This window comes from Streptopelia decaocto (genome assembly GCF_964273445.1).
Source record: "Streptopelia decaocto genome assembly, chromosome: 2".
Classification (NCBI taxonomy): domain Eukaryota; kingdom Metazoa; phylum Chordata; class Aves; order Columbiformes; family Columbidae; genus Streptopelia; species Streptopelia decaocto.
Genome location: NC_138655.1, coordinates 111,657,657 through 111,685,457, shown reverse-complemented (window position 1 = coordinate 111,685,457; position 27,801 = coordinate 111,657,657). Strand labels below are relative to the sequence as shown.

Sequence of the window (27,801 nt, the reverse complement as noted above, 5' to 3'; positions counted from 1 at the left end):
CTTGACGTTACCATAAAAGCTGACTTACATTTTTTTTGTCTAAGTTAGTTAGCAATTATAGTATTGTTATCTCATCCTAAACTGTAGATGCAATCACTTGTTGGCAAATATTAATTTAAGCCAGTTATGCCATCCACTTGTATTTGCTATTCTCTGTTTTAATATGTAATGAAATTGTGTAGATTTCCCAGTAAGTTGTACCACCTTGGAACAAAGTTTTGTGTATACTGTTTAAAAGGAGATCTGTTGTGCTAATACTGAATTTATTAAAATTGGCTTAATTATGTGGTTGCTTCAGATCCTAGATTTTATGGGGACCTTATTTGTCTAGTTTCCCATGGAAACAAGGTGCACGTGATCCTGTGTACGTGGGCTGTGTGTATTCACATTCATATCCAGTCAAATTCTTTTTGGCCTGTTGTCTAGTGTGGGCAATTGTGACAGATAAGGATCTTAAACAGAGCTGTCCAAGAAAATGTAGTTCCAAGTTTTATGAAAATAAAAAGCTAATGGAGGGGAATAATTCTACTCATGTCTTTGTGGGGAAAAAGCTTGTAGTGTGTGTCTTATTAGAAAACAAATAGGAGAAAAAACTCTTGTGCATGCCCAAGCTTCAGGAGAGCCTTCCTTTGGCATTTGTGCCTTCGTGGACAGCAAACTGAGTTAACTACAAGGTGTGAAAATGCAAGTTCTCGTGCTCATAATGAACTATTGTAGGAAATTAAGGATAAAGTCTTGTAATAGCATGCAGGATAGTTTAGAGTTTATAATAAAAGTGTCCTCACTTGTTAAAATAATTTAGTTTAACTGATCATTTCTGACCATATTTTTTGTTTCTATATTAGCGGATATTGTTCTCTCATCTAGTTTCTGTTTGTAGGTGGAAACTTTCTCATAATCCCAGTAGTATTTTTAGTGTTGTTTTCTTCTTGAACAAGAGCAAATGAAGGGAGTACTTAACAAGCAGGTGTGGCCTGAACTGCTAGAGAAGGCAGTATTAGCTCCTCTCTGTTGTTTTCTTCTGGGAGTTTGGAAAAAGATGTAATTACCTTAGTGGCTGAGCTAAGTAGCCAGATTGAAGGAAGCTCTGAGAATCTGGGAAACTGTTCAAACCATGTTTGCGTGGTAGTGTCAGTCTGGTAACTGCAACCTACCCCCTGCTCTCTTGCTCTTCCCCCTCCTCTTTCCCCCCCTTTTTTTTTTTTTTTAATGTATTGTAGTTAAGGCATTCTGTTGTTTTTCTTTTGGCAACTTAGAAAGCTGTAGGAGAGGTAAGGTCTAAAGCCTCACTGGTAGCTGTTTCAAAGGAATTTTGATTTTTAGTTGATACTGAGGTAGACCTCTAGAGTAATCTTTTAAAGAAAATGAGGGACAGAGCTGCAGTCCAAAGACACCTTGCAAATAGAAAAAGAAAAAAGAGCTTCATGCAGCTCCTTAGTCCTTATAATTCTTAATTTGAATTTTAATCGCTTTTAGTTGAAAATATTAAAGCATTGGATTTCTGATACTTATTTCGTTTCTTGTTTAAGACAAGTACTGAAAAATCTTAACTGCTCTGGTATATGTAAATATACTTGATCAATTTCAAACATATTCTGATAACTTTATCTTAATGAAAACTTTCAAAGAATTGTCAGCTCTCTAATTTGAACTTTATTTTTAGGCTAAGATACAGTCTTTCAGCATGCTTGCATATATATATATGTCTAATATATTTAAAATATATTCAAAATAATTATTTAGGGATCTGTTTTGAATATGTAATGCTTTTGTTTCAACAGGTATCATTACTGGGATTAGATGTTTTAGGTGCCTTTGTCGACAGACTATCAGGACGCTTTAAACCCTATATAGGAACTGGTAAGTTAAATATAACTCTCTTTTTCTTAAGACCAAAAAGTAACAGACACTTGGGTTTTTTTCCTGTCCCCTAGCCACTGAAGTGTAACATTGAAAGCTTTTTGAGCTAATTATACAGGATGTTTCAAAAAGATGGACTCAATTTCAAAGCAGTATACAGGGTGTTTCAGAAAGGTGGACGCAATTTGAAATCACTACATCTCTGCAACCACGAACTGCCCGTGAATGAAACTCTTGCTGCTTGAAAGGGAGGCGCATAGAGTTTCAAATGGCTACTGCTAGATGCCTCTCCCAGCCAGTTGTGAATTTTTATGTAATTGTAACATTGCTATGGTGAAATACCCTGCTTTGGAATTGGGTCCATCTTTTTGAAACACCCTGCAATATATTGGTAGGCATCATATTGCTGTTGCTGGAAATTAAATAATTTTATATTAACTTGTAAATATTCATTTGTCATGCAGTCACTGATTTCTAGATGATGGCTGGGATTTTTTTAAAGATTTGGGGAAAAACTTTCCAGTAATTAGTTTTGTGCTATGTAGTCGCTTATCACTCCCATGCTAGGTACTTGCTTACTGTTCCCCAAGACAGTCATCTAGAAATTACATGGGAATATAAATCAGATCTTGAACTTGTGCTAAAGATTAAAGGTTTTATTTGCAGATCACTTTAATTAGAGCCTTATGTCTGCTGAAACCTGTGGTTTCAGAGTACTGTGTGGTCCACCTCCTGTTTCATAACTGGACTGTAGCTTTTAGTCTAAACCTTTTATGGGGTTAAAAAAAAGTACCAACTGATATTCTTTTGTTAAATGTTTACTCAAAGGAATTTCAAATTAATGGATCTACATGTGCCTGAGTGTGAAACAGCTGTTTTGGGAAGTACAAGCAAACAGCTCTGCTCAACTCATTTTGCTGATGTCCTTGAAAGCAGATAGTGATACTAGGGCATTAATGTTGGTGTTACATCGCTGGCTGTTTTTAACTGAAGTTTCTAGCTTAATGTCCTTTTCCAAAATTTGCGTGAATTATCTTGCGCCTTGTTCCCACATGCCCAGCTATCTCAAATCGTCAAAATGTTAAGCTCCCTCTTCATGTGTCTACTTTTGTATTTAAGAGTTAATATATCAGCAAATTTTAAAGTTTAGGAATAAAAAGAATAGTTTATAAGTTTCTAACTAAAATCACTGAGAACATATTTTGGGATGCTGTAAAACTTCTGCAACAGTGTGCAACAGAATTTAAATCTATTTTGTTGCAGAGGTTTTTTCTTTGGCTGGGTGGTTTTGTATTGCAGCAGTGTAAGGGAACCAGAGACATATTGTGCTATGCAGAGTATTGATTTCTGAATCGTCTCCATTTCTAGCTATGGTAAACTTCAGAGTGTTACTCTGGTTTTGGTTTATATTTTAGTGGTGTGTAGAAATTAAAATTACAGCAACTTCATTAAAGGTTGGAAAGCTTTTTCATTTCTTCTGTGTTTTTTTTTTTCCCTAAGTGTGAACTATTTGAGAATAGTTTAAAAATATTTTTTTTTTGTCACAGGATTTGAGTAGTTTGAGATTCTGAACAAATGAAAGATTTACATTCCAGTACTCAGTAGCATTTATATTAAAAAAAAAAAACATTATTGGCACTGAATGACTATCGAACATGTGTAGCATCAATAGACATCTGAAGCTGTGTATTCCAGAAGTACTTTTTAGAAGAGCTGAGTAGTAGTGCCTTCAACTGAAACTGAGCATCACCAGAAACAGGACTGGTAGAGTGCATTATGTTGAATATGCAAGTCACTGTTGTGCCATGATCAGCTTTTATATAAGCTTAACAGACACTGAAATGTTAGTCTCAGTAAAGGCAGAAAACAAATATTTATTTTAGACGACTTTTTAAAAGAGTGATTTATAGTATGAATTCTCTTCAGTTGGTGGCTGTCTTTCCAAGTCTTGTAACAAGATTGGGACCATTTTCAGTTTTTGTCAGTGAAGCAATGATACAAAAACTTCACTGTAAGTGTCTGGGAGCGCGGATAGTCCGGGCTTTATGAGAGTAATTAAAAGCACGCTGGTGAGCAAGAAAACTGCTTCCTTCAACCAGACTTAAAGAACCAGCAGTTTCCCAAATCATGTTCTGTTGACTCTGCAGATTTGGCTTCTAATGTAATCTGAGAATGAGTCCAGTCAGTCAGATCAAAGACTCGTGTCTGACAGGGATCCATTTGCAGATGCCTGAGAGGAAAGTGAGGACAGAACAAATGCGTTGGTGACACCTTCAGTATGATGCCCTAGCTGTCAGCAGTCTTGCGGCTTAGGGTCAGCTAAGGCAGATGGTATCTTCAGTGTCTCTCCTGTTTTCTTACAGCTTTATCTAGTTGGTTTTTGAACCCACGTAGACTTTTGGCTTCTACAGTGTTTTGTAGTAATGCTTATTTAGGCAAAACTCTACTTTTGGACTGTCTGCCTGATAACTTTGTGCTCACTAGACCCTGTATTAGAGAGGTGAGCCATCATTTCTTAACCATTTTGACTGCCTGTCTCTATTTTATGGATCCCTGCTGTGCCTCTTCTCTGCTATCTCTTCCCCCTGCCCCCCCGGGTAAGAGTCCCAGTCCAATTCTTTCTTGTATAAACATAGTTCTACAGTTGTTATTGTTCTTGTTTCCCCTCTCAGTGCCTTCCTGTTGTAGTGCTTTTGTGTTGAGGAAGCCATAACAGCACAGATGCAGCATATGTTTATAGTGCCATAATTCTGTTTGGTTTTATTATGTCATCTATTACTTTTATAATTATTGATAATCTATTTCCTTGTTACATCACTGTTTCTTCAAAATTGACCTAATATATTAATGAGACTGTCTACTGTAACAACCTGTTTCCTATGCAGCGATGATACATTTAGGGTTCACTGTTCAGGGTGGTGTCTCTTGCTCCATGCCCTTGTAATTATGGTACCTTCTTTCCTCTAAGACCCCTTATTGAGAATTATGTGAAAATCCAGCTTCACTCTGTTAGCTGAATTACCTTCTGCACAGGTGTTCTGTAGAGAGCTCTTACGAGTTTGTGAGATACCACTTCTTTTCATTGAAGCTGTATTGTCTCTTCTAGCTAACTCTGTGTGTGCTAACTCTAGCTATCCTGAGTTCTTTACAGATGCCAGAAGAAAGCAAAATCAGAGAATCGTTTAGGTTGGAAAAGACCTGAGCCTTGGGGAACACGACTCGTGACCAGCTGCCGACTGGGTTTGGCTCCGTTCACCGCAACTCTTTGGGCCTGGCCATCCAGCCATTTTTTTTCCCCAGCAAAGAGTACACCTTGTCCAGTCCATGAGCTGCCAGTTTCTCCAGAAGAACGTGGTCTTATCCAAACAAATATTTTCAAATTCTTGTACCAAATGCTTTTAATCCAAATTCACTCAAAGAAATCAATGCACGCTGCAAGTCCTTGCAACTGCTTTAAAATAAATCAGGCAACATACTTACATGCTTCATTATACCAATAAATTTGAAAGAGCATTTAAATTATTCTGAAGAGTCTAATTTAAAGGTTCTTCCATCACTTCTAGAAGTCACCTGAGAAAGAATTTAAACACTTCAAATTGGTTTCACATCTTAGTATACAGCACTACAACTGTCTTCCAAAATTATTTTTGCCCACTGATTTCTTTTTACAGAAAGAAGAATTTGAAACAGCTATTACACATATACACACATTTACATATGGGGTTTTTTGTGTAAAATGTGTTTTATATATTCAGACTTACCCATCTATGTAGTTTATATAAATTGTATCTGTGTTTCATCTTTTTAAAGTGTTGTGTGTCTTTCCTTTAATTGACAGATAACTAAAATATATTTTGCAACATCTTGTAAAGTTGTATCTGAAAGTGAATAGCAATATAATTATATCATAGACTAATGGACAGTTCAATAGATGCAGAAAAATATCATGATATAAAACCACATTAAAGCTGAAACAGATTCCATATACCTTTATTATACTTTTAAAATTCCTTTGATGATAACAAGAGTGCAAAAGAACATTCAGTCCTTTTAGAAAATGAAACTAGGAGTAGAGGCTTTTCCCATAATATCTATCATCCAGCCACATTTGCCCATAATTCTAATATTCTCTTTTATTTCTGATATCTAATATTTTAATAATTAATCCCATCACCTGGGAAAAGAGATTGTGACAAAGTAATTATGTACTCTTATGTAATCTCTTTTAATCACAGAACAAGCGATAGTTTTAAATACTCTAAGATGTAGCACTCAAATGCTCCTTGATCTGCTTATATTTTCCAGAATATAGCTACATAGTTTTATGAACTACCACACACCCTGATATTTATTGCTTGCAAAGTATTTTCAAGTATCTTCACTGGAAGTGCTAAGAAAGAGGTTCTAAATTTGTGTGTCCAGGTTCCTAGAACACCGATGCCAGCTGCAGAGAGTGTGCAGTGTGGTTAGTCATAAAAGGATAACACCTTGGAAGTTACTGCAACATTAGACTGTTGCCTAGGAAACTGAATTAAGTCTCTTATCAGGTATTACACTTCAATACGAAGATCACTAACATGCTCTTCAGAATACTGGAAAGCATTTGTCCTACAGCAATTGTATTGATTTTGCCCAAATCTAATTTACAGCATATATGTAGGTTGTAAAGCTGGAAATAATAATAAAGCATCCGTGTTTTTTACTTCCTAGCAAAAACCCTGTGCTGCTTATGGAGGTGAATATTCAGTCATATTAGTTATTTTTCTCTGCATTTACAATAAATCTGTCCTCATCATAACTGAAAAGGAAATTAAACAGTGGAAAAATAAATGTTTTGCCGTGTTACAGTTAGGTAATGCACTATTATACTTCCATCACTTACCGAGTTCTGAATCAGAAATAAAAACTTCTCATGATCACCAAAATGTAACACTCTATTGAGACAAAAATATATTTAAAGTTCCAGGTATTTTATCACAAAAACACAGCTATAAAAGTGAAATTTAACTGAGAAATTAGGATTCATTGTGGTTTTTTAGAAGACAGAAAACAGAGTAGGTAGATGTTTTACATAAACCTTGTCTATTTATGGTGCAATCCTGATCTTTGGTGAGAATACAAGTACCTACAATAACTTACTGAAATAAACCTTGTTGAATATGTTCACATCAAACAATGACCTAACTGGATGTAACAAAGATGCAAAATAAATACCAAAAATGGCAGTTTGCATAGAATAGTTGGTTCTTCTCAAATGCATTACTATGGAGACTTTGTAGAAGTTTCAGGGAATTGGAAAAAAAAAAAGTTGTTTTTTCCTACTTCTAAGCAATTTTCATGATCCAGATGTAATGAAGAGTTTATATCTAAAACCTGAATGAAAAGTGCTCTCACAGCATTTTACTGGAGAAGCTGACAGCTCATGTCTTGGATGGGCAAACTCTTTGCTGGGAAAAAATCTGGCTGAAGGCCGGGTCCAAAGAGTTGTGGTGAACAGAGCCAAATCCAGTTGGCAGATGGTCAGGAGTGGTGTTCCTGAGGGCTCAGTATTGGGGCCAGCTCTGTTTAATCTCTTTATCAATGATCTGGATGAGGAGATTGAGTGCACCCTCAGTAAGTTTGCAGGTGACACCAAATTGGGTGGGAGTGTTGATCTGCTGGAGGGTAGGATGGCCACACAGAGGGATCTGGACCAGCTGCCTCATTAGGCTGAGGCCAATTGTATGAGATTTAACAAGGCCAAGTGCTGGGTCCTGCACGTGGGTCACAACAACCCCAGGCAGCCCTACAGGCTCAGGCGGCTGGAAAGCTGCCTGGTGGAAAATGTCCTGGGGTTGCTGGTCAACAGCCAGCTGAACCTGAGCCAGCAGTGTGCCCAGGTGGCCAAAAAGGCCAACAGCATCCTGGCTTGTATCAGGAATAGTGTGGCCAGCAGGACAAGGGAAGTGATTGTGCCACTGTACTCAGCACTGGTGAGGCCCCACCTTGAATACTGTTTTCAGTTTTGGGCCCCTCATAACAAGAAAGACATTGAGGTGCTGGAGAGAGTGCAGAGGAGGGTGACAAAGCTGGTGAGGGGCCTGGAGCACAAGTCTGATGAGAAGCAGCTGGGAAAACTGGGGCTGTTTAGCCTGGAGAAAAGGAGGCTGAGGGGAGACCTTACGGCTGTCTACAGCTACCTGAAAGGAGGTTGTAGCATGGAGGGTGTTGGTCTCTTTTCACAAGTAACAAGACAAGAAGAAAGGGCTTCAAGTTTCCCCAGGGGAGGTTTAGATTGGATATTGGGAAAAGTTTCTTCACGGAAAGGGTTGTGAAGCATTGGAACAGGCTGCCCAGGGAAGTGGTGGAGTCATCCCTGAAGGGCTTTAAAGTATATGTAGACATGGTGCTTAGCGTCATGGTTTAGTGGTGGACTTGGCAGGGCTAGGTTAACGGTTGGACTTGATGATCTTAAGGGTCTTTTCCAGCCTAAACAATTCTATGATTCTAAGTGACACCCGAGTTGGTTGTTTTTGCTTTTTTTCCTGCTTAATGATTGAAGTTTTTGGATGAAAGAAGACACAGTTTAATCAAGATGTATGTGACTGCTCAATAAGTGGTTTTAATGATGCATGGAGAAATGCTTTCCTCAACACCATGAAAACCAAGAACTGTTTTAGTATGAGCCATCATGGATATACAGCATGTAGAAAAAATATTTGATTTTCAGGTTTTAGGGGCTTCTTGATTTTTTTTTTTTTTAATTAATTTCATTGAAATGTTGAGACTAATGGCACGATCTACTGTAAGATTCCAGAATACAAATGCTTGCAGAACACCTAAACATAAAACCTGGAATAATTTAGGTTGGAGGGGACCTTCAAGATTTTCTGGCTCATGTCATTGCTTAAAGTATGGCCAACTTCAGATATTAGAGAAAACTTTGAAAGTAAATCAAATAATGAAATTGCTGAGATAATGTAAAGCAAGCTTTTCTGTTCATGTGAGAGAAGTCTTGTTAAAAAATACCTTGTTGCATCTAAATGCAAGTCAGGTATTCTATCTGATACTGCCTTTTCAATTTACTGCTTATTGACCTTAGGAAAAGCTGTTTGGTATGTGTCGTAGGATTTTCTTAATAAAATGCTGAATAAGTTGTTTGTTTTGGTTTGGTTTTAGAAAAGGCTTTTAGAGGACAGTCCATCATTTGCATTTTTTTTTCCTCCAGAATAAATGTTTTTAATTCCTTTTACTTTTTAAAATTTAACAAGAATTATTAACTTCCTGCAACATCTTAGAAAGTTCTTAAATTTTCTTTGGTTTCCTGTATAGTTAATGCTCATATCTAGTTGTCTAGCTGGTCTAAGCCGCGACTGTTTTCATCTTGGTGACAGATTCCCCAAAGCTTTAGTAAAAAAAAAAAAAAAAAAAAATCTGTGCAGCCTTTTAAAGCGCTTTATGACCTGCCTGGCTAGCACTGGAATTTATTGGTAGTGGGAATGAATTTTACCTGAAGCGATCTATGCTTGAGTGATAGGCGGTGATTTAGATTACCATCTGCCTCTTGTCTGTGGACACTTCACTATGTGACACCTAGAAATGCAGTGCCTTTAGGTAAGAGTGGAGAAATCCTTGCCTTCCTTGGTTTCGCTGTGGTTCTGATTAATACTAGTTCTGCAGAAACCTAGCCTAGAGCTAAAAAAATTCAGAAGACAACATGAACGTTTGTTTTCTACCTTCTAGTTTTCTTGCTCGTCTAATACAGCTCTCGAAACTCTTTGGACTTGAAGGTTCTACTCTCATGTTCCTGAGACTGAGACCCTGGTAGATTCATGGATATAAAAAAGGGTGTTAGTTTTTTCCATCCACTGCTGGTGTATCTCATTAATCCCATTAATGCTTTTCTTAGTTGCCTCCTGGGCAGCCCCCAAAGAAGCACATTAACGTCTGAGATGGCTTTTGATAAAACTTACCATGGACTGGACTTTGTCTTGACTAGAAGAGAGAGGGGTATGAGGAGGGGAGCAGAGAGGCCCTTTCTGAGCGCCTGCTCATCGTTCTTTGCTTAGAAGTAGCCCTTGGCCATGTGGGTCTGTCAGACTGGCCCTGTGGGAGCCCTTGTGGGACTCCCGTCTCTCCCATGCAAATCATACAGGAGAACAGAGACTGCTCTAATTGCAGAGGCAGCTCTTTCCCTCCCTCCTTTCTAATGGCAGCTGTTTAATGCTGTTGCCTGGCCTGACGAGGTTTCTGAGAAAACTGGGAAGATATTGCTGCCTAGGTTCAATCTGTTTCTGTCCTCTAAGCCTTTTCCTTTGATGCATAAGGCAAGACGTTACATTTCTTAGTAACAGAATTTTTGCTGACAGTGATGTTATTTGCTTGGTAAAAACTCTTATTTGCTTAATGCTTTTTTGTAAGTCTTTGGGGTAGAGCAGACAGGGACTATGTAAAATTGGTTCCTAGAAATGTGTGGACATAAGAGGGTACACATAAAATGAGCACTGAAAAAGAGCAGGTATACGTAGTCGAGAGAGAGGGAATAGAGAGGGAGCTGTGAGCGATAATGCAAAGTGAATAGCTCCATATTTGTGTCATAATACAATGAACTCTTGTTAAAGTTTAACAAAAAGAGATTGTGCTACCTATGGCATTCTTTGCTGCAGGGAGTCATACAGTTAAGCTGCTCAGGATTTTTAAAAATACATTGAGTGCCTTTCCAGGCACTGACTTTCTGGGATTTACTTGTTTATCATCTTCAGTTCCAGTAGAGGAAATAAACATTTAATCTCTCAAGACTGTACTTTGACTCTGCAGGCTGGTTTTGGCCTTAAGTCTTGCATCTACTGTCCAACTGGTGATAAAATCATTATGTGAATTTGTATAAATGAAAATCTATTTGAGTTTTTGGAGCCAAGAGAAGGAAGACAAACAATGGAAAAGAAACCAACAGGATAATAAGCTCTGTTAGGGATATAATAGAAAGGTAACTGTTCTGTAATTAGAAATGGCACAGGTAAAAATAGCATCTCAGATGTAAATAGCAGATCAGTTTGAGGTAGATCTGGTAGAATTAATGCGTGCTGTAGAATATTTTTAGTAACACTTCTAAGTTTTCTTCAGCAATCAAAACCTGTAAAATCATGGTATAACAATGTAGAAATCTTACAGGAAAAACTCAGAGTGGCTGGTAATCATTGGAAACTTTGACAATATGTTAAAATGCAGGGAAAAGGCAAATTGAGTGAGATGCAGTGCTTCGTGGCTCTGCAAAAGATAACCAGCAAGCGCAAACGGAATCAGTTTCTTTTGAATTTGGTGTAATGTTTCTCAGCATATCAGCAGAAATAAATAAAAGGAAGGAAGTTGTCATATGTTAATAGGTTTTCCAAAATCCCTTTGAAATAATTAAAGAAACCAGGCAACAGAAGAAGTAAGATGGGCAAGGTTAATATAGAACAGTAGGAATGTGTGAATCCATACTGAATATGACAAATTATATACTTCAATGCATAGCCTGTGAGGAGGCTGCCACTTTGAATACTGCCTTCATGCATGGTCCTGCTTCTCCTTCTTCACCCTCCTTTTAATTCCAACATCTTTTTGAGATTGTTTAGCTTGCAGACTGATGCCAGAAATAACTCAATGCATATATTTGCACCGCAGCATAAAGGACACCAATTTGATAATGCTGCTGAGAAAACATGTAAAACTTAAAGGAAACGTATCAGCCAAAATGATTGCTTGGTTGTATTCCAATTGAAGTTGGGGGACCAAAAAAAAAGCATTGTTCTTAGTGATTTATTTTCTGGTCATTCATTCTTTGGGATGTAGTAGTGCTTTAATCTTCTAAAGCAGAGACTTGATTTTTGATAAAGGGTGACCTTGTATTGCAAGTATGACTTCAGCTGTTCCTGGTAGGGATAGAAACTTGCCTAAGCTGGCCAAGTTAAAAATATTTTTATAAAATCTCAGTATACAAACACCCAGTAGATACTTCCTAAGGCGCCAAAACCTCCCCAGGCTGTTCCTGTTGTCTCAGTTCCAACATAACTCTTAGCTTGTGCTTTTTATTGACATGTGTGTATCATCTGGAATGTCTGAGTATGTCCTCAGTTCACCGTGTAAACAGACAAATAGTGCTACAAGGGGTGGTATGGGCTGTGAGGGGGAAACAGTGGTTGGGGCAGTGAGTAGGCAGTGTTAGCACTGGCTTACCCTGATGCAGAGCAAAAGCTGGTGTTGCACCGTCATCTCTGACGCTCAGCTGTAAGTACTGCCTTAGTCTTAGGTGAGGTTTCTTATGAGAAGTCAAAGTTTCTTCTGCTCTGTGATATTGGCTGGGCAGGATTAGAGAGGAGCAAGGTGAGGCCTGGAGGCTTGAGGCAGGAAAAAGAGAAGGGTGGTCAGTGAAACAGGATGCTGGAATGGACCTGAGTATGTCAAATGTTACCAGAATTTTTAGGTGGGGGGATGTTTCCCACTTATTCATAGAAAGGACAGCTTACACAATTCAGCTGTTTTTCACTATAGCTCTCCCTACATGCGTCTAACATTTGTAGAAAAAGTGATGAAGGCGTTAAGAATTCAAACTGAAATTTGTTTGGCGAAGATCCCCATATGGTTAAATACACTGAAATTTTATCAATAGGCAACTGACTTAAGATCATTTCCTATTGGAGCTTATTCTGACAGAGAAGATAAACTACCACACTGAAAACCAGCTGGTGGTTGCCAGCGTTCAACAGCCCAATTCCATTTGTCCCATCCAAATGGGATATATCATGCCTTATATGGGGTTTTACAGAAACTGGAGGTTTAGGGGGGGAAAAAAAGTCAAGAGCCTGCAGACACTTGGGCCCTTTAATAGCTCCTGCAGCAGTTTGTCCCTGTGTGGGAGCACCAGGAGTGACAAAGGCTGGCGTGTTCAGTAGCTACGCACACTGAAATCTGCAGGCTGTGTCATAGCTCAGTTTAACTTGGTGACCTCATCCCTGTTCAGCAGCTCCTAGTAGCTGTTCTCTGTGCTTGCTGTAGTTATTTCAGCGGAGCCCTGGTATCTGCAGCTCCGTCAAGTGACTTGGTGTGCTCATTAGTCACAAAGGAGCTGTGTTTCCGCAGGACCGGCACTTGCTGTGTTCCCCTCTGCAGGAGCAGCTTCTCAGGGGCTCTGCTTGTGTCCCTTGCTGTGAAGCTGGAGTCGCCTTCAGCTGCTCAAGAGTCAGTTTCATGTAGCAGACCTCACCAGGAATGTGTGTGGTACAGGTGAAAGGCCAGTGTAGAAGTGCCAAAAATAGTCATGAAAAGTACTGTTGGCAAGAAAAATGTAATCAGTAAGTATATGAGTGATGGGAAATTTACAGGAGGGGTTGACTGTGCACTCCCAAAAATCACTTATTGAGTTCTGGATCACAGAATCACAGAATGTTAGGGATTGGAAGGGACCTCGAAAGATCATCCAGTCCAATCCCCCTGCCAGAGCAGGAACACCTAGATGAGGTTACACAGGAAGGTGTCCAGGTGGGTTTTGAATGTCTCCAGAGTAGGAGACTCCACAACCTCCCTGGGCAGCCTGTTCCAGTGTTCTGCCACCCTCACTGAGAAGAAGTTTCTTCTCAAACTTAAGTGGAACCTCTTGTATTCCAGTTTGAACCCATTGCCCCTTGTCCTACCATTGGTTGTCACTGAGAAGAGCCTGGCTCCATCCTCGTGACACTCACCCTTTATATATTTGTAAACATTAATAATGTCACCCTTCAGTCTTCTCCAAGCTCAAGAGACCCAGCTCCCTCAGCCTTTCCTCATAAGGGGGATGCTCCACTCCCTTAATTATCTTTGTTGCCCTGCGCTGGACTCTCTCTTGGATGTTTCTTCTGTGTTTACAAAATGGGAAAAAAGCCACCAAACTGAAACAAAAACAAGCCACAACAAAACCACAAACAAACAAAACCCCACAATAAACAAACAAAAAAAATCCCCCAGACAAAACAAAAACACCCATTAAAAAAACCCCAAACCAAAACAAAAACCCAACACCCCACACCAGCAAAACAATAACAAAAACCCAACCCAATTAAAAAAAAAACAGCCCTTCAACCTGTAAAATTAAAGTAGGTGTAAAAATTTATTCAGAGGAGGAAGGGAAGATAGATGAAAAACGCAAAAACTCATTAATGGTAGCCAAGGATATCAGTGGAATATCCAGAGCCAGTAGAATTAAATATTCAGATTAGGACAGTTAAAAAGTGTTTGGATACAGCAGGAAGGGAAATTTAAACTTCAGGAGTGTATTTTGCAGTAATAATCATGGTACATAGATGGCTGCTGTTTTTAATGTGTGAACAGAGGACTGAGGAGACCTCCTGAGTTACTTTTGCTGACAAAGCTATTGTTTAGTTATTACTGTAAAATCATTAAGTACTGTTGAAATTCTTTAAGATCTCCCTTTCAAAAGGTAGGGCAATACAGTTATTTTTTCTGTGAGTAGGATAGGAAAATAAATTTTATAGCAATCAGTAGCTGAGAGAGGTTAGGCAGCAACTGTAAAGTATTGTGAGGTGTTCAGAGATTTAAGACCAAATGCAGCAAAACATGATTTTAGCTGTTACTTTTATATTTTCTTTATTGGAATATGACGAAGTCTCCAAGACTCATGGTAAACATTGTGCTAGCTTGGGAAGTTTGGAATAAATGGCATGGTAATTGCAAACTTAGTCCCAGCTTAACCGGAGTGCAGGAGCAGAAGGATGGGCTGGGTGGGTATCATGGTCTCTGTTGAAGAAGTTCTACCTAGGTTACATGACTGATACTTTCAGCTCTTAGAAACCTGTGCATCAGATCAGAAACAAAAGCTAACCAGAAGGTTGAGCTGTTGACAGGTAAATGCCACCATCAGCATGTTACACTGCTTTTTCTAGGTGGCATTTGTATCTTTATAAATATCTCAAGGGTGGTTGTCAAGAGGATGGGACCAGACTCTTTTCAGTGGTGCCCAACAATAGGATGAGGGGCAACAGGCATAGACTTAAGTACAGGAGGTTCCATCTAAACATGAGGAGAAACTTCATTACTTTGGGGGTGCCAGAGCACTGGAACAGGCTGCCTGGGGAGTCTGTGGAGTCTCCTTCTCTGGAGACATTCAAGACCCACCTGGACACATTTCTGTGTGATCTGCTCCGAGTGAACCTGCTTTAGCAGGTGGGCTGGACTAAATGACGTCCAGGGGTCCCTTCTGACCCCAACCATCCTGTGATTTCGTGTTTCATGTGTTTATACTGACTTGAAAAGCACCATCCCACAGGAGATATCTGCGCCAATTCCATGTCAGTTGTACTTCCTGAGGGAAGGCTCAACTCCTGTCTCCTCTCTCCTCCTCACACAGCCTATGCGTAGACCCCAGGTGGAGGACTGGGAACCAGTATGGCAGGATGTCTTGCACAATGCTGATCTAAGCATTCATTCAACTTTCCTAAATATCCTAATGTTTGTTTGTTTATCCGATGTAACTATAAACTTTTCTCTGGGTAAGCAAGTGAAAAGAGTTGGCAAGTCCCTTCGTTTTGAATGGGTTCTGATTTTTAGGATGTGAAATCATCAGCTATCGTGCCAGTTAAATACTGTTTGAGGACACTTGTTTTAAAATAGTAGCTTTTATTAATACCAGTACTTTTACTGAAGTAAGGCTGAGTTTCCAGAAGATCCACTGTATGAATAGGAGGATTTAAAACTTAATTTTTTTGTAATTAAATCTCACTGATTTTAAAGTAGTCCTTCTCTCCTATCCCAATTCTTTCCCACTTACCAGGCCTAGAATTATTTTTCAGAAAAGGCAGACATTCAGAAGCTACTGGCATACTTTTTTTGGAGGTTAAATTGAAGTAATTCATACAGTTTTTAAGATGGGAAGCTTTCTTTTTAGCTTGTTGGAATATAATATTTTCTTCAGCCTCAGTACCATGCATTTGTTGCTAGTCTTGTAAAATACTCAGAAATATATTTGAGACTTTAAAATGTTTTGACCAACTCAAAATCAGCTTTTATTTTTGAACAAGATGTATCTTAAATTTGTTTCAGGAAATATCCTTAAGTATTAGAAAACCTTCATTGGGTGTTTAATATTTTTTCTTCTTCCCCGTTTTTTTTTTTTTTCTCTCCTGTAGTTCTCCTGCCTTTGATAGATCGTATGGGAGATGCCAAAGACCAAGTTCGAGAGCAAGCACAGAATCTTATACTGAAATTGATGGACGAAGCAGCACCACCCATGGTATGATTGCCTAACGTACATTCAGATGTTGGCCTCCAGTGAGCTTATGACTTATGCATGAGCTTGACTTTGAATATGTCACAATGTTGTGGTGACTGTTAATGGTGTAAATGCTAAAGATATTCTTAGTGGACTGACACTGATGCATTGTTTATCTAAAGAAAACTGGCACAGTGCAATTCTGCAGTTCTTGCATATCATAGCTAAATTCTGAGTATGTGTTTTCATGTCATGTGGCAGGACTTTGTTAATTAAAGCATGTTTGAAACAACCTCCTGGGTTTGAGTTTGCATAATGAGAATAAACAAGTTTATTTAGCTTTGAATTTATTTTAAAATCAGGTTTGTACTTGAACACGTAGGAGTAGCCCCACAGTTGAGATGGTGCTTTCTAACTTTAAAAGTCTGGCTTTCTAGATATATGGCAAACATGCTGTGTGAACCTTTGACAAACTGAGATGGGGATAAGTTTCCCTGTGTCTCGTTAGCATAGGTTGAAGTTTGAGTTAAGCAAACCTTTTTACAGTTCTTAGCACTATGTGGCTTCCAAGTGCTAAATCTTGTATTTCTACTGTGTGAGTCTGAAAAATGTAGGGTTGTTTAACAGGATTACGTTGCTTGAGCAATGAGGTAATTTGGAACTCTAGAGACCCTGATTGTCAGGAGGAGCTGTTATTTGTGTTTTTAATTTCTGAAGAAAATCTGTTTCTGAGTTTTAAGTGCAGAAGTTAATAGGGAACATCTTACTTTTTGTGAATGAAAATGTTTCTTTTGCATGCTAATTCATGGCTTTCTTTGTTCATAGATACAGGTTTGAATGTTTGTGTGCAGGGAATAAGATTTTGCAGACTTGACCTGCAGTGAGAAGATTGTTCTCAATTGCTTTGTTTGCCTGATAGGAAAAACAGGTGGCATGGTAGGCAACTGTAGAAGCGTATTTATCCCCCTTCCAACATGAGGCATTTTCTCACACGGTCACAAATCTGACTGCGATTTACGCATCAAACTCTGGTAGCGTAATCCACAAAGACATGTCTTTACCTTTTCATGGGATGTAGTTCTGTTCCTGTTCATCAACAAAGACATTGCAGCATTTTTTTCATGCCTAAGTGCAAGTAGTTCATGAGTGACATGTTCCTTTGCCCAAGATGCTCCCAAGTACCTGGCATGGAGACCTGAAAGTACACCTGCCTGTACAGTAATAGCATGTGAATAAGTGCACAGCAGAACATCTTGGAGACGCCTTCATTTGAACCACTGCTGATATAGAATGGGGTGATAAGTTGCCTCGTGCTAGGCCTTCATCATGAAAGAGTTTTAGATTACTGATCCATCTTCCAGTTTCTGGAGGGTTGTTAGGCTCTACACTGAGGTGATGGAAGGAGTTTCCATCCCCGGTTCATGGGGTCCAGGGAACAGTGTGTGTAAGTAAGAGGAGTTACGGTTCTTCTGGTAACTTCTCTAAAGTGGGAGAAACCTGGCTCCAGTTGTCTGCTCTCAGGATAGCTTATATACAATTAACATTTTGGATGAAAAGCAACAATCATCCTCACAGCAGGGACCAAAACAGAGAAATCTTTCTTGGGCCTCCAACACCGAAACAGAGTTTTAGGCTCCCTTTGCTGCAGAGAAATGTTCCTTTTGAAGAGCTGGGTGAAAAATTTTTTGGGATAAGTCCTGTAAGTCTCCTTCCAATCAACTAATCTTGTCTGTTCTAGTGCATTGTTGAATAATATGTAATTTGTCCTGTTGTCAGTCCCTTTCCCTGTTTTAGATGTGTTTGGGTTTTTTTGTTTGTTTTGAGTTTTTTAATGAGTGAGAACTAGATGTAGCTGCTTATGGGCAGAAAAGCATCAAAATATTAATATAGCTGGTATAAATGCATAAATGGGACAAAGGGAGGTTGACACCAAGTGTTGCTAGCAAGTTGTGAGAGCTGAAATTCCTAAGCAGCCATTTAAATTTCTGTTTAGAAGAATTCAGTTCTTAAAGTAGGATTAATTTAGTGAAAGACTAAATTTCTATTCAGACTGTTTTGTAACTCTGTGGTTACCTCTCTCTAGCTGTATTTTTGTACAAAAGGAGATCTCCTTTTTCCCATGTTTTTCTGGGACAGTGGGTTAATCAGAAGGATGTTTTCTTTCATTAAATCCTGTGATTTGTTGTTAAGCTGTGCGGTTTTGGCAAGCCATATCCTGCTTGTCTAAGGTTTGTTTTCTCTAAATGTAATGAAGTATAAAACAAACAAGCAAACAGGAAGCCACAGATGGGGCAAAATGATCGAGCAGGGCTCTAATGGGAAAATTTTATGTCTGCTACCAAGTGTGTTACCCTGTTAATAAACAGTATGCGGTGTTCCCTGCTCTTACACTGCTTTTGTTGCTCAACAGCTGTTTGCGAGGGTTTTGGTTTGGTTTTGCTTTTTTTTGACAAATGCGATCGCAATGATTAGTCTCTCGTACATTTTAGCGGATGCGTATGGAATGGTTATACGCTGCAATGGCACCACTGAAGGGGGGTGGGAGGGAAGGAGGGAGGGAGGGTGGTGGCCGGGCTGCAGGAGCTGCTGTTGGCAGCGTGCAGCCATCACCAGGCAACGCTGTCCGCGGATGCCGGCGAGCTGCGGCCCTAATGGCAGCGCTGCAGCTGCGGGAGCCGCAGTCTGAGCCCCCGCATCTGCTCCCAAATTCCACTCAGGAGCCCCGAGGCTCCTGAGCTTCACTTTTACGTTGCATTGAGGTTTGTTTTTTTTTTTTTTTGCACCATCGCATACAGCTAGAGAATCGACAAGGAGATGGAAAGGTAAAAACGATGAACTGAGGAGGGGAAGATTAAAAGGCGTGCGGGGGGAAAAGCGAGTGCGCAGGAGGGTAAATGAGGGTTTAGCGAGGCAGAGAATTGTGGCGCAGGAAGCGGCGCCAGCACAAAAGGAGAGATGAAAGCAGAACAGAAATGGAAGCGAAGGAACTAGAGTGAACGGGCAAGAAAGAATTGAAAAATGAAGAAATAAATTTAAAGCATAAGTAGAGGAGAAGTGGACAGCAGGGGGTATGGGTGAGGATGAGCCAAAATGGATGAGGGGAAATTTTGGCAGGGAAACTGAATACGAAGCAAAAAGAATATAGCAACTTCTGCTTGAGACAGTAGTTTGTAATGTTAATGTTTGTTTTCTGTGTGTTAACTGTAACAGTTCTCTATGTTTTTAAGAGCTGTTCCTCAAACAAGAAAATACTCAGATTTCTAAAGGGTGTTTTTTAGAAATAGTTTTTGGCATAAGAATAATCTGTGCTGCGTTCCATACTGTGCATTTTATAACTTAATTTTAGAAGTGCCTTTACTTTTCTAATAGACCTGCCTTCTGTTTTTTGTTTGTTTGTTTTTCAGCTGTTATGAATGCAATTATAAAATATGGATAGAATTACATTGTATTGTGCTCCTAGTAACCAAAACCAATTATTTCTGTTTTTATATAGTACATTTGGGAACGCCTTGCTGTTGGTTTTAAACACAAGAATTACCGATCCCGAGAAGGAGTGTGTTTGTGTCTTATTGCTACCTTAAACATGTAAGCTTTTTGTTCCTATGGAGACATAAGGGTTCTGTCCTTCTTCTGAATGTCATTTTTCTCTGAAACTAATACTTTAGGAAATCTGATTCTAATGAATTAATAAATGGGAAAAATCAAACAACTTGTAAGCTTTCTGAAAAACTAAAGGAATAGTAACCTAGTCTTATTTAAAAGTAGACAAAGGACTAGTAAGAGAGAGAGATGGAGCTTGTTTGATGTAAGTTTGTGTTTTATCAGTGCTAAGTTAAAAGTTCACTTGTGCATAAAGTATTTTCAGTTTCTCTGTGAAAAAAAAATAAATTAAGGTTTGTGGTTTTTTTTTTTCCAGTTATGGTGCACAGCCATTAATCCTCAGCAAGTTGGTACCACATCTGTGTACAGTGTTTGGTGACTCGAATAGTCAGGTAAGAATTTCATTACTTACTGGTGCTTCAACAACTGTACTTTGACAGAGGAATGAAAGCAAAATAAATGTAGGCATTTAAGAAAAAATGATGGGCTTGCTTGTGTACAGCAGATCATTATTTTCTACCATGAGAAACAAAAAACCCATTTTCTTCAGAATCAGTCAGATGAATTAAATGAAAGCAGAGCTGCAAAGGCAGCAGTGTTGCAATATGCTGACCCCTTTAGTTTTATCTTCAGAGATTGAAACTACTCATTACTGAAAATAGTTGTTTCTTGTAGAGCGTGTTGAAAGAAAAAAAATATATATATTGACAGGAGGAATTGCCTCCAGAAGGACACCGTACATAAGTCCTGTAATAGTCTGCCAAATTTGCTAAAGAAAACATTATTATGTGCGGGACAGGTAATAATTTCCTAAATGGAACCCAAATGGCATTTGGGCACATGCAAGGACTGTAGTTAAAATCAGTTAATTAAGCAAAAATATCTACAGTGAAAATTGTGATGAGTTCATATTGGTGACATCTGAACTTCAGAAAACCTTCAAATAGAAATGGATAAGATCTTTCTTGATTTATTTGAACTTGTGCCTGAGAGAAAAGACTAAGAATACAGAAACAAGGGAGTTGGCATAGGCAGGACATAGGTAGATATACAGGATAGGCCTTTATGCTTAGTTTCTGTGTGCAGCAAAGTCCTTGCTGTCTCTGTATAGCATACCATTGTTCTATTCTAGAGAAAATCTGTTAAGAATTTGTCTTGTTTGTTGATCATTAGTAAAGATGTAGTTCATATCTTGATAGAGCAATTGTGGGTTTAGTTCAAACTGCTACAAAGAACAATACCAAAGTCATTCCAGTAATTCTTTCTAGAGAATAATGGCATTTGCTAACATGCTTTTTTGGCAGTTTTTGTGGTGATTACTATCTTGTTTTAACTGCTCTTTCCCCTTCCCCGGTCTTGTCTTATTCCCTGCCTTGTGATGCCACACAATTCCTGCTGAAGGAGGTAAAGAAGGCGTTGATCACTTTGGCCCACTCTTGAACTCAGCCAGGTCCTGGTTTTCCAGAAGGGCCTTGCTGCATGTAGAAACAGATGAAAGCAAGATGAAGTGTCAAGACTGAGTGCAGGGACTAGCTTTTGGAACTATTGCCTACTGTGATAGAGTCCTAAATAAAGCACTTTTTTTTCCACAAATATTAGTCTTATGTCAATCCCAGAAATTCCCTCTAGAGCTGTTATTTCTAGGATTTTTCATTTGCCATCTGTAGATGCTCTAACTTGGAACAAATACTATCTTGAAACAACAGTTGTATTTCCTTTCTCTTCCGTCCTCACTGTTACAACTGTTTTGTGAAATTAGTTGGCTTGCAGGTTGATAGAAACTGGAAATTAGTGGGTTGTCCGCAAATGTTGTTTTGGTTTCTGAAACCTTGAAATTAACAATTTAAACTCTGACTTCACAGGTGAGAGATGCTGCCATACTAGCCATTGTAGAGGTTTATAGGCATGTGGGAGAGAAAGTACGAATAGATCTTACGAAGAGAGGAATTCCTCCTGGAAGGTGAGTTAGCTGTTTTGATTTCGTAATCCTGAGCCATTCTGTGTTACTGGTCTTTATCAGAACTTTAAACTCAATAAAACCTTTGTTTTAAAATGATTACAATTTTTATTTTATCTTCTAGTTAGTTTTGCTTCCATTGTGATGCTACTAGTGTCCTTTCTTTTGCTGCTATCTTTTCTGCTTGGAAGAGTCATACAGGTGTATGATTAAAAGCAGCCTTATATTCACCAGTTAAAATCTACTGACTTTAAAAGAAGCTGAGAGCTACATAGTAGCAGTAAAATGTTTTAAAATTAAGCAAGTATATACTGAGTGCAGCTGGGCAATAATTAGAAAACACTTGAATATATACATATTCTTACTTATTCTAGAGTTGATGTTTAACTTCAGTGTAGATGAGTCTCAACTGAAATATTTGGTGTTTTTCATGTATTGTGCACCGGGGCAGTTTAGATTGGATATTAGGAAAAAATTCTTCATGGAAAGGGTTGTCAGGCATTGGAACAGGCTGCCCAGGGAAGTGGTGGAGTCACCATCCCTGGAGGTGTTTAAAAGGCATTCAGATGAGTTTCTTAGGGACATGGTTTAGTACTAGAGTTAAGTTATGGTTGGACTCGATGATTCTGAGGGTCTCTTCCAACTGAAATGATTCTATGATTCTGTGTGTGAGAACAAGTTTGTGTGTACATGTGTGTGCAATGAAAGTTCGGCAAATCAACAGGCTACTGCTTCTTGAAGTTAGTTATAAAAGATTTGTCCTCCTTTGCTGCTTGCTAATTACATCAGACCAATCCTTTCTACCCTAAATATTTGTGTATGGGCTACTGTAAGGTGAGGGAAGGTGCTTTTCAAAATAACTACTTCAAAGTTCTGAAGTTGTAATTCTGGGGTTCAATGAGAAAGGAATATCCCAAAGGAGTGTTCATTTGTTTGAGTGTTGCACATGCCATCACAAGACACTGGATGTTTCTTGCAAAAGGTGCAATGCAGTTTTGAAAATGAGTGCTTCATTGGTCCTTTCTCTTTCTGAAAAGTAATTCTGATCTTTAAAGGCTGGTCTGTGTTATGTGTAGATTAGTTTATATGAAATAAAGGTAGCTATTGATTTGTTGCTACCTTGGTAGGGATTTGTTTAATTAAGTCAGCTAGACAGAGCTTGAAATTGTACTCAGTGGGAAAGACTGTTTATACAATAAAATATTTCTAATTCCTTATTAAAACAATTTACACTTTAAAAAAATGTGTTAACCCCTTATCAGTTAATATGCCACTTCATGTCTTCATCTCACTTCTTGATTTTGATAAAGCCCAATGTATTTACTACGTAGTGTCAGAGAGAGTATCAGAATGGATACTGTGCCTCATCAGACCCTTCTAAAAAAACTATTATCCCTCGTTTTTAATGATGATTTGTAGGGTATCAAAATATTAAAGAGAATGGTGTTGAATTTATTGTTGCACATTCTAGACACAGTTCAGCCTGTTCGGATAAAAGCTTTCCCTGCCTGCGGGAAGGGAAAGTTGTACACATTCTGTTCTCTTTAATGGCTGTTGCAGTTTTGGACAATGAAGAGATCGTATGGTTACTATAGAAGTTGAAGCCATGTTATTTATTACTACAATCCCAAAAATTGAGTTTCATAGCAGATAATTGGAACATACTGTGGAAGATCCTTCTTACATTAAGGTAGGGTATTGGGCATCCTTTAGAACAGAGAATAAGAGCAAAAGCATACAGATAAAAATAGCCTTTGTTTGTACTGTGAATGTTGGGTCTGACCATAACTGTAGGTTCAGCACTCGTCCTGTTCAGATTTCCATGTGACACAAACTGAGTAAATCTTGGGATCCAAATAGGATTAAACACCATAGGAGCTTTGTATCCTCAGGGCAATCAGCAGCTTCTAATTTAGTTGCAGTAGGTGCCAAAATGTTATTGCCAATGTCTTAATCAGTTGAATACACAATTTCTCCTGATCTGAAAGCAAGCGCGGTTGTACCATTTGCATTTACATAAAGAAGGAGAGTTCTACGTGGTGCGTGCTAAATGGGTCATTGCCACCGAATCCCCAGAGTTTTGCACCTGACAGTCCAACCTAGTGTAACATAATACCTGAATTGAGTCTCGGTGCTGTGTCCTCTGCAGTGGTTTTCAGGTTGGGGTGAAGAGGGGAGTTATGAGTTACTTGAGGATGAGGCTACTCGTCTCCATCGCATCCATTGCTGACAGAAAGCAGAGTTCTTCTAGTCTCTTCTCAACTCCTTCACACAAGTAACAAGGCAGTTGACAAAGCTCAGGAAAGACAGATTAGCTCTGTGGTAGCTCAGCCTATTGTTCCTTCAGGGGTGGGCCTAATTTAAGACGTTTCTTCCCCCAGTGCCTGTCACGAGTTTTCCCTTCACTTACATGCATTAAAATTTTCATGTGGTTATGCAGGAGCTATGATATGTGGGAAAAAAAAAACCTTTGATGTAGAGTATCATCAGTGTTTTGAGGAGAATCTGTGTTCATATTTGTGTGTCTGGATAGGTTTTAAGGGTTTTAAGTATTACAGATAATCTGTAGTTCAGACACAGCTGCTTTCAGTTGTCGAGTTCAGCCTTAGAGAACTGCATTGCAGCTTCTTCACTGCATGCAAGTGCATTAAAAATAAGGTGTAAACATAAATATTAGCAGAAAACCCCATTACTTCAGTATTTGGTGCACCTGTGATTTAATAGAACGTAGGCTTGTTGAGTTTACATAACAAATTGCACATTAGAGATCTGTGTGTTGCTGCTTCAATGCGCTCTGCCCTAAAGCACTGAAAAGAGTAGCTCATGTCTGCTGAAAGGAAGGCAGGGAAGTTAATCAAGCATTGTTTTGAGAAATTGCTCAACTTCCTTAAATATGCAAATGGTAGATCCATGCTGTGTCTGTATAAAGTCAAATGTAGTTAGTAAATTAATAATAGTGGGCTTAAAGGTTTTGGAATCTGTACCTGGTAGCTTTGCCTTTGTGGAAAATACTGGATTTTCTAAAGAAGGTTATTGGACCTATTGGAATGTATGTAGTCAATAAAAGAAGATGGGATCTTACTTTTGTAGTTCGACTCTATTTGCTACTACTGTATTTTTTCTTCAGTGCATTTTTATTCTTTACAGAGATTAATTTGTGAGTTTGTTTATAAATAAAATCAGTGAGTTCCTCTTTCTAGTTATTTTTCAACTTACAAATGTCAGAATAATATTGTGCTTTTTGCCTGAAGCATATAAGTTTTTTTAAAAAAATGGTTTCATGTCAGTGGTTGGAAATTTGGATCTTGTTTTCCCTTGTTTTAAAGTTGCTGCCAAAGAGGTTTGACAGTTCTTGGTATTGGGCCTGTAAATATTAGTGTTAATACATTTTTGAATACTGAAAGTGGATGTTATATTTCTAGGTCTGTGAGCCAAGAATAGTGGACGGGTTTTGTTCTATATGGGCCAAATTGAATTGTTGCAGTATGGAATCTGTTTGGCTAATCTTCCCTGAATGGAAGTAATAGATGTGGCTCTGGATAGCAGTTGCTTAGTCTGAGTATTAAAAGCTTTTTAAGATCTTTCAGGAAGTCATCAGACAACTTTTCCCACTGTTACTTTAGAAACATAAATGTATAGAACCAGTTATTTGTTTAGTTCTCATGGACAGGGCCACAAATTCATATCCTGAAATGCTAAAGCATTTTGCAGTATGCATTTCTGAATACTGTATTTCATGTGGTATGCAGATTCTACTTGTCTGTCTAGTTCATGTTGTAGATGAGGTCCATCTGTGTGTCCAGATGTCGACACATGTCTGTGCAAGATCCTTTTTTTTTCTTATTTGGAGGGCAGAAGTAAGGGGAAATAAGTGTGAGGTTTCACATGGGCTATTTACTGCTTTAGGCTCACTTTGGACATGAAGAGCAGACATCAGTCTGTTCTACCACCCTTTCTTCTTTTTTATTCTCCTGCTATTGGCAGGGAAGTGGTGCTTGTTTGTCTCTTCATCACAAGGTCCATACTTTTAGGTATCCCCCTCTACCTGTCATACAAACAGTTGAACTCCATCAAGAATGGTAATAAATAATGGCTTTTCAGTCTAGAAGTCTAGCGCATGTTCTTTGCCAGCATCTGTGTTTTCCGTGTGCGTGCATGTCAGCTCATGTTGTGTCTTAGAAGAGTATGTATTCCTCTCATTGAACGTAATCACCATAATATGTTAATTCTTTGATAGAGACCTGTCATCTGCCATAGGAGAGGGTTTAGTAGGTTGCCAGGAGCCCCTATTTGAAGTGCTAAAACCTCATACATTCATTTATTCACTGAGACAGCAACAATCATCAAGACCATGCAGAAGTGGCCTGCTCTCCTGAACATGTGTTTATTGTCAATGGGGATTTGTCCTTCAATATGTGAAGTTATGGAACACCTGTCTGTGCCTTTTTGGAGAAAGAAGATAATATTTCTCTTCGCCGCTGACACAGTATTTCTGTTGACTGATGACTTCGCTGATAGATTATGCATGTCAGACCCAGACTTGTGCTTGCAGATATGAGATAAAGCAGTAATAATGCTGCTCTTCTCAAAGAACGTTCGTCATTGCTCATGACAGTGAAACCACTCTTCACCCAGCCTTGTAAACTTTCTTGGATTCCTCTTGGCCAGGCTCTCTTTTGCTGGGAGCTGAACTCCTGTAAACATTCCTAAATGGACTGTGGTTGCAATAATTATAGAGACCTTAGCCCAAACTGCCTTGCTGCCTGTGGCTGTATGAAGAAATACGAGAACATGGTAGCATGAGCGGCTGAGGGAACTGGGGCTTTAGCCTTGAGAAAAGGAGGTTGAGGGGAGACCTTATTGCTGTCTACAACTACCTGAAAGCAGGTTGTAGCATGGAGAGTAGTGGTCTCTTCTCCCATGTGTCAAGTGATAGGATGAGAGGAAATGGCCTCAAGTTGCACCAGGGAAGGTTCAGATTGGATATTAGGAAACTTTTCTTCACGGAAAGGGTTGTGAAGCATTGGAACAGGCTGCCCAGGGAAGTGGTGGAGTCACCATCCCTGGAGGTGTTTAAAAGGCATTTAGATGAGGTTTTTAGGGACATGTTTTAGAGCCAGAGATAGATTATGGCTGGACTCAATGATCCTGAGGGTCTTTTCCAACTAAAATGATTCTATGAAGAGCTATGTGGAAGGAGAGGTAGGAAGAAACTTGTTGTGAGAATCGTTGCAAAGTGGTAGTTACAGTTCCCGTAAGCTGTACTAAAGAGAGGGTTGTATCTACAGTAGTGCTTGACCATTTTGTCAACTGTGTTTTACTGGATTTTTTTTTTTTTTTTTTAATTATGACAAAATACTACAGAGTGTTCCTCTGGCCATGGAGACATGCTTTGAAAGCTTTAGGAATGGCAGTACTGTGGTGTTCTCCAACCTGCACCACTGATTACATAGCATCCAGTGCTGACAAACACATTTTTTTAATGTTCATAGTAAGTACTTTATCAGATATTTTGTCCAGAGTGAGAGGCAACGTGTGTATTATTATAATGTATTTATAAGGAATAATTTAATTTTTCTCTTCTCTTTAAAACACTCAAGAAAACATTTTTGAAAGCTAAGTTCAAAAGAGCAGGAAATATTTTCTTTTGTATTCTCTAAAATATGTGTGCCAAATGCATAACATCAGCCTGACAGGATATAAAAATCAAAGTGAAATTTTAAAGGAAACCTGTTACTTTCTCTAGTCTTCAGTTTCTCTCAGGGTAACAGTTTCAGCCTTTCAGCTGTGGTGTTAAATCCTCCTCATGAACCAGACAGACTCTTAATGTAGTGTTTGGTATGGAATCCAGCAGTGTCAAGGGGAACTCACAGTCACTGGCAAACAGTAAAAATACTTCCTGTGGTATGTACAAAGCAAATGCATTAACTTTTATGAAAGCATGATGGTGTAGTGGATTGCTGTGTGTATTGATTCTTGTGTGAACTTTTCACTTTGTACGTTTGAAAGCACACGGCATTTTAATGGCATTTCATGTGTCATTAGCAAATGCTAGTACCCGAAAAGCATTTCATATAATAACTGTAGCTTTACTTTTTCAGGTTGAAGTGCAAAAATATAATTTCGGCATACGTTGCCTTTGGTTTACTAATTGACCTTCTCA

The 27,801-nt window shown here is 38.8% G+C and overlaps 1 protein-coding gene across 10 annotated transcripts in view; it reads left to right on the top strand.

Moving 5' to 3' along the window:
• Nucleotides 1-27,801, top strand: part of CLASP2 (cytoplasmic linker associated protein 2) — a gene marked incomplete at its 5' end in the record, with an annotated part of 149,009 nt that overhangs the window by 11,120 nt on the left and 110,088 nt on the right. For all 10 annotated transcript variants that reach the window (XM_082044292.1, XM_082044289.1, XM_082044294.1 and 7 more), the window contains 5 exons: nt 1,782-1,860; nt 15,999-16,102; nt 19,575-19,666; nt 19,998-20,073; nt 21,544-21,641. In XM_082044292.1, the coding sequence (XP_081900418.1) occupies nt 1,782-1,860; nt 15,999-16,102; nt 19,575-19,666; nt 19,998-20,073; nt 21,544-21,641 (449 nt within the window). The remainder of the gene's footprint in view (nt 1-1,781; nt 1,861-15,998; nt 16,103-19,574; nt 19,667-19,997; nt 20,074-21,543; nt 21,642-27,801) is intronic.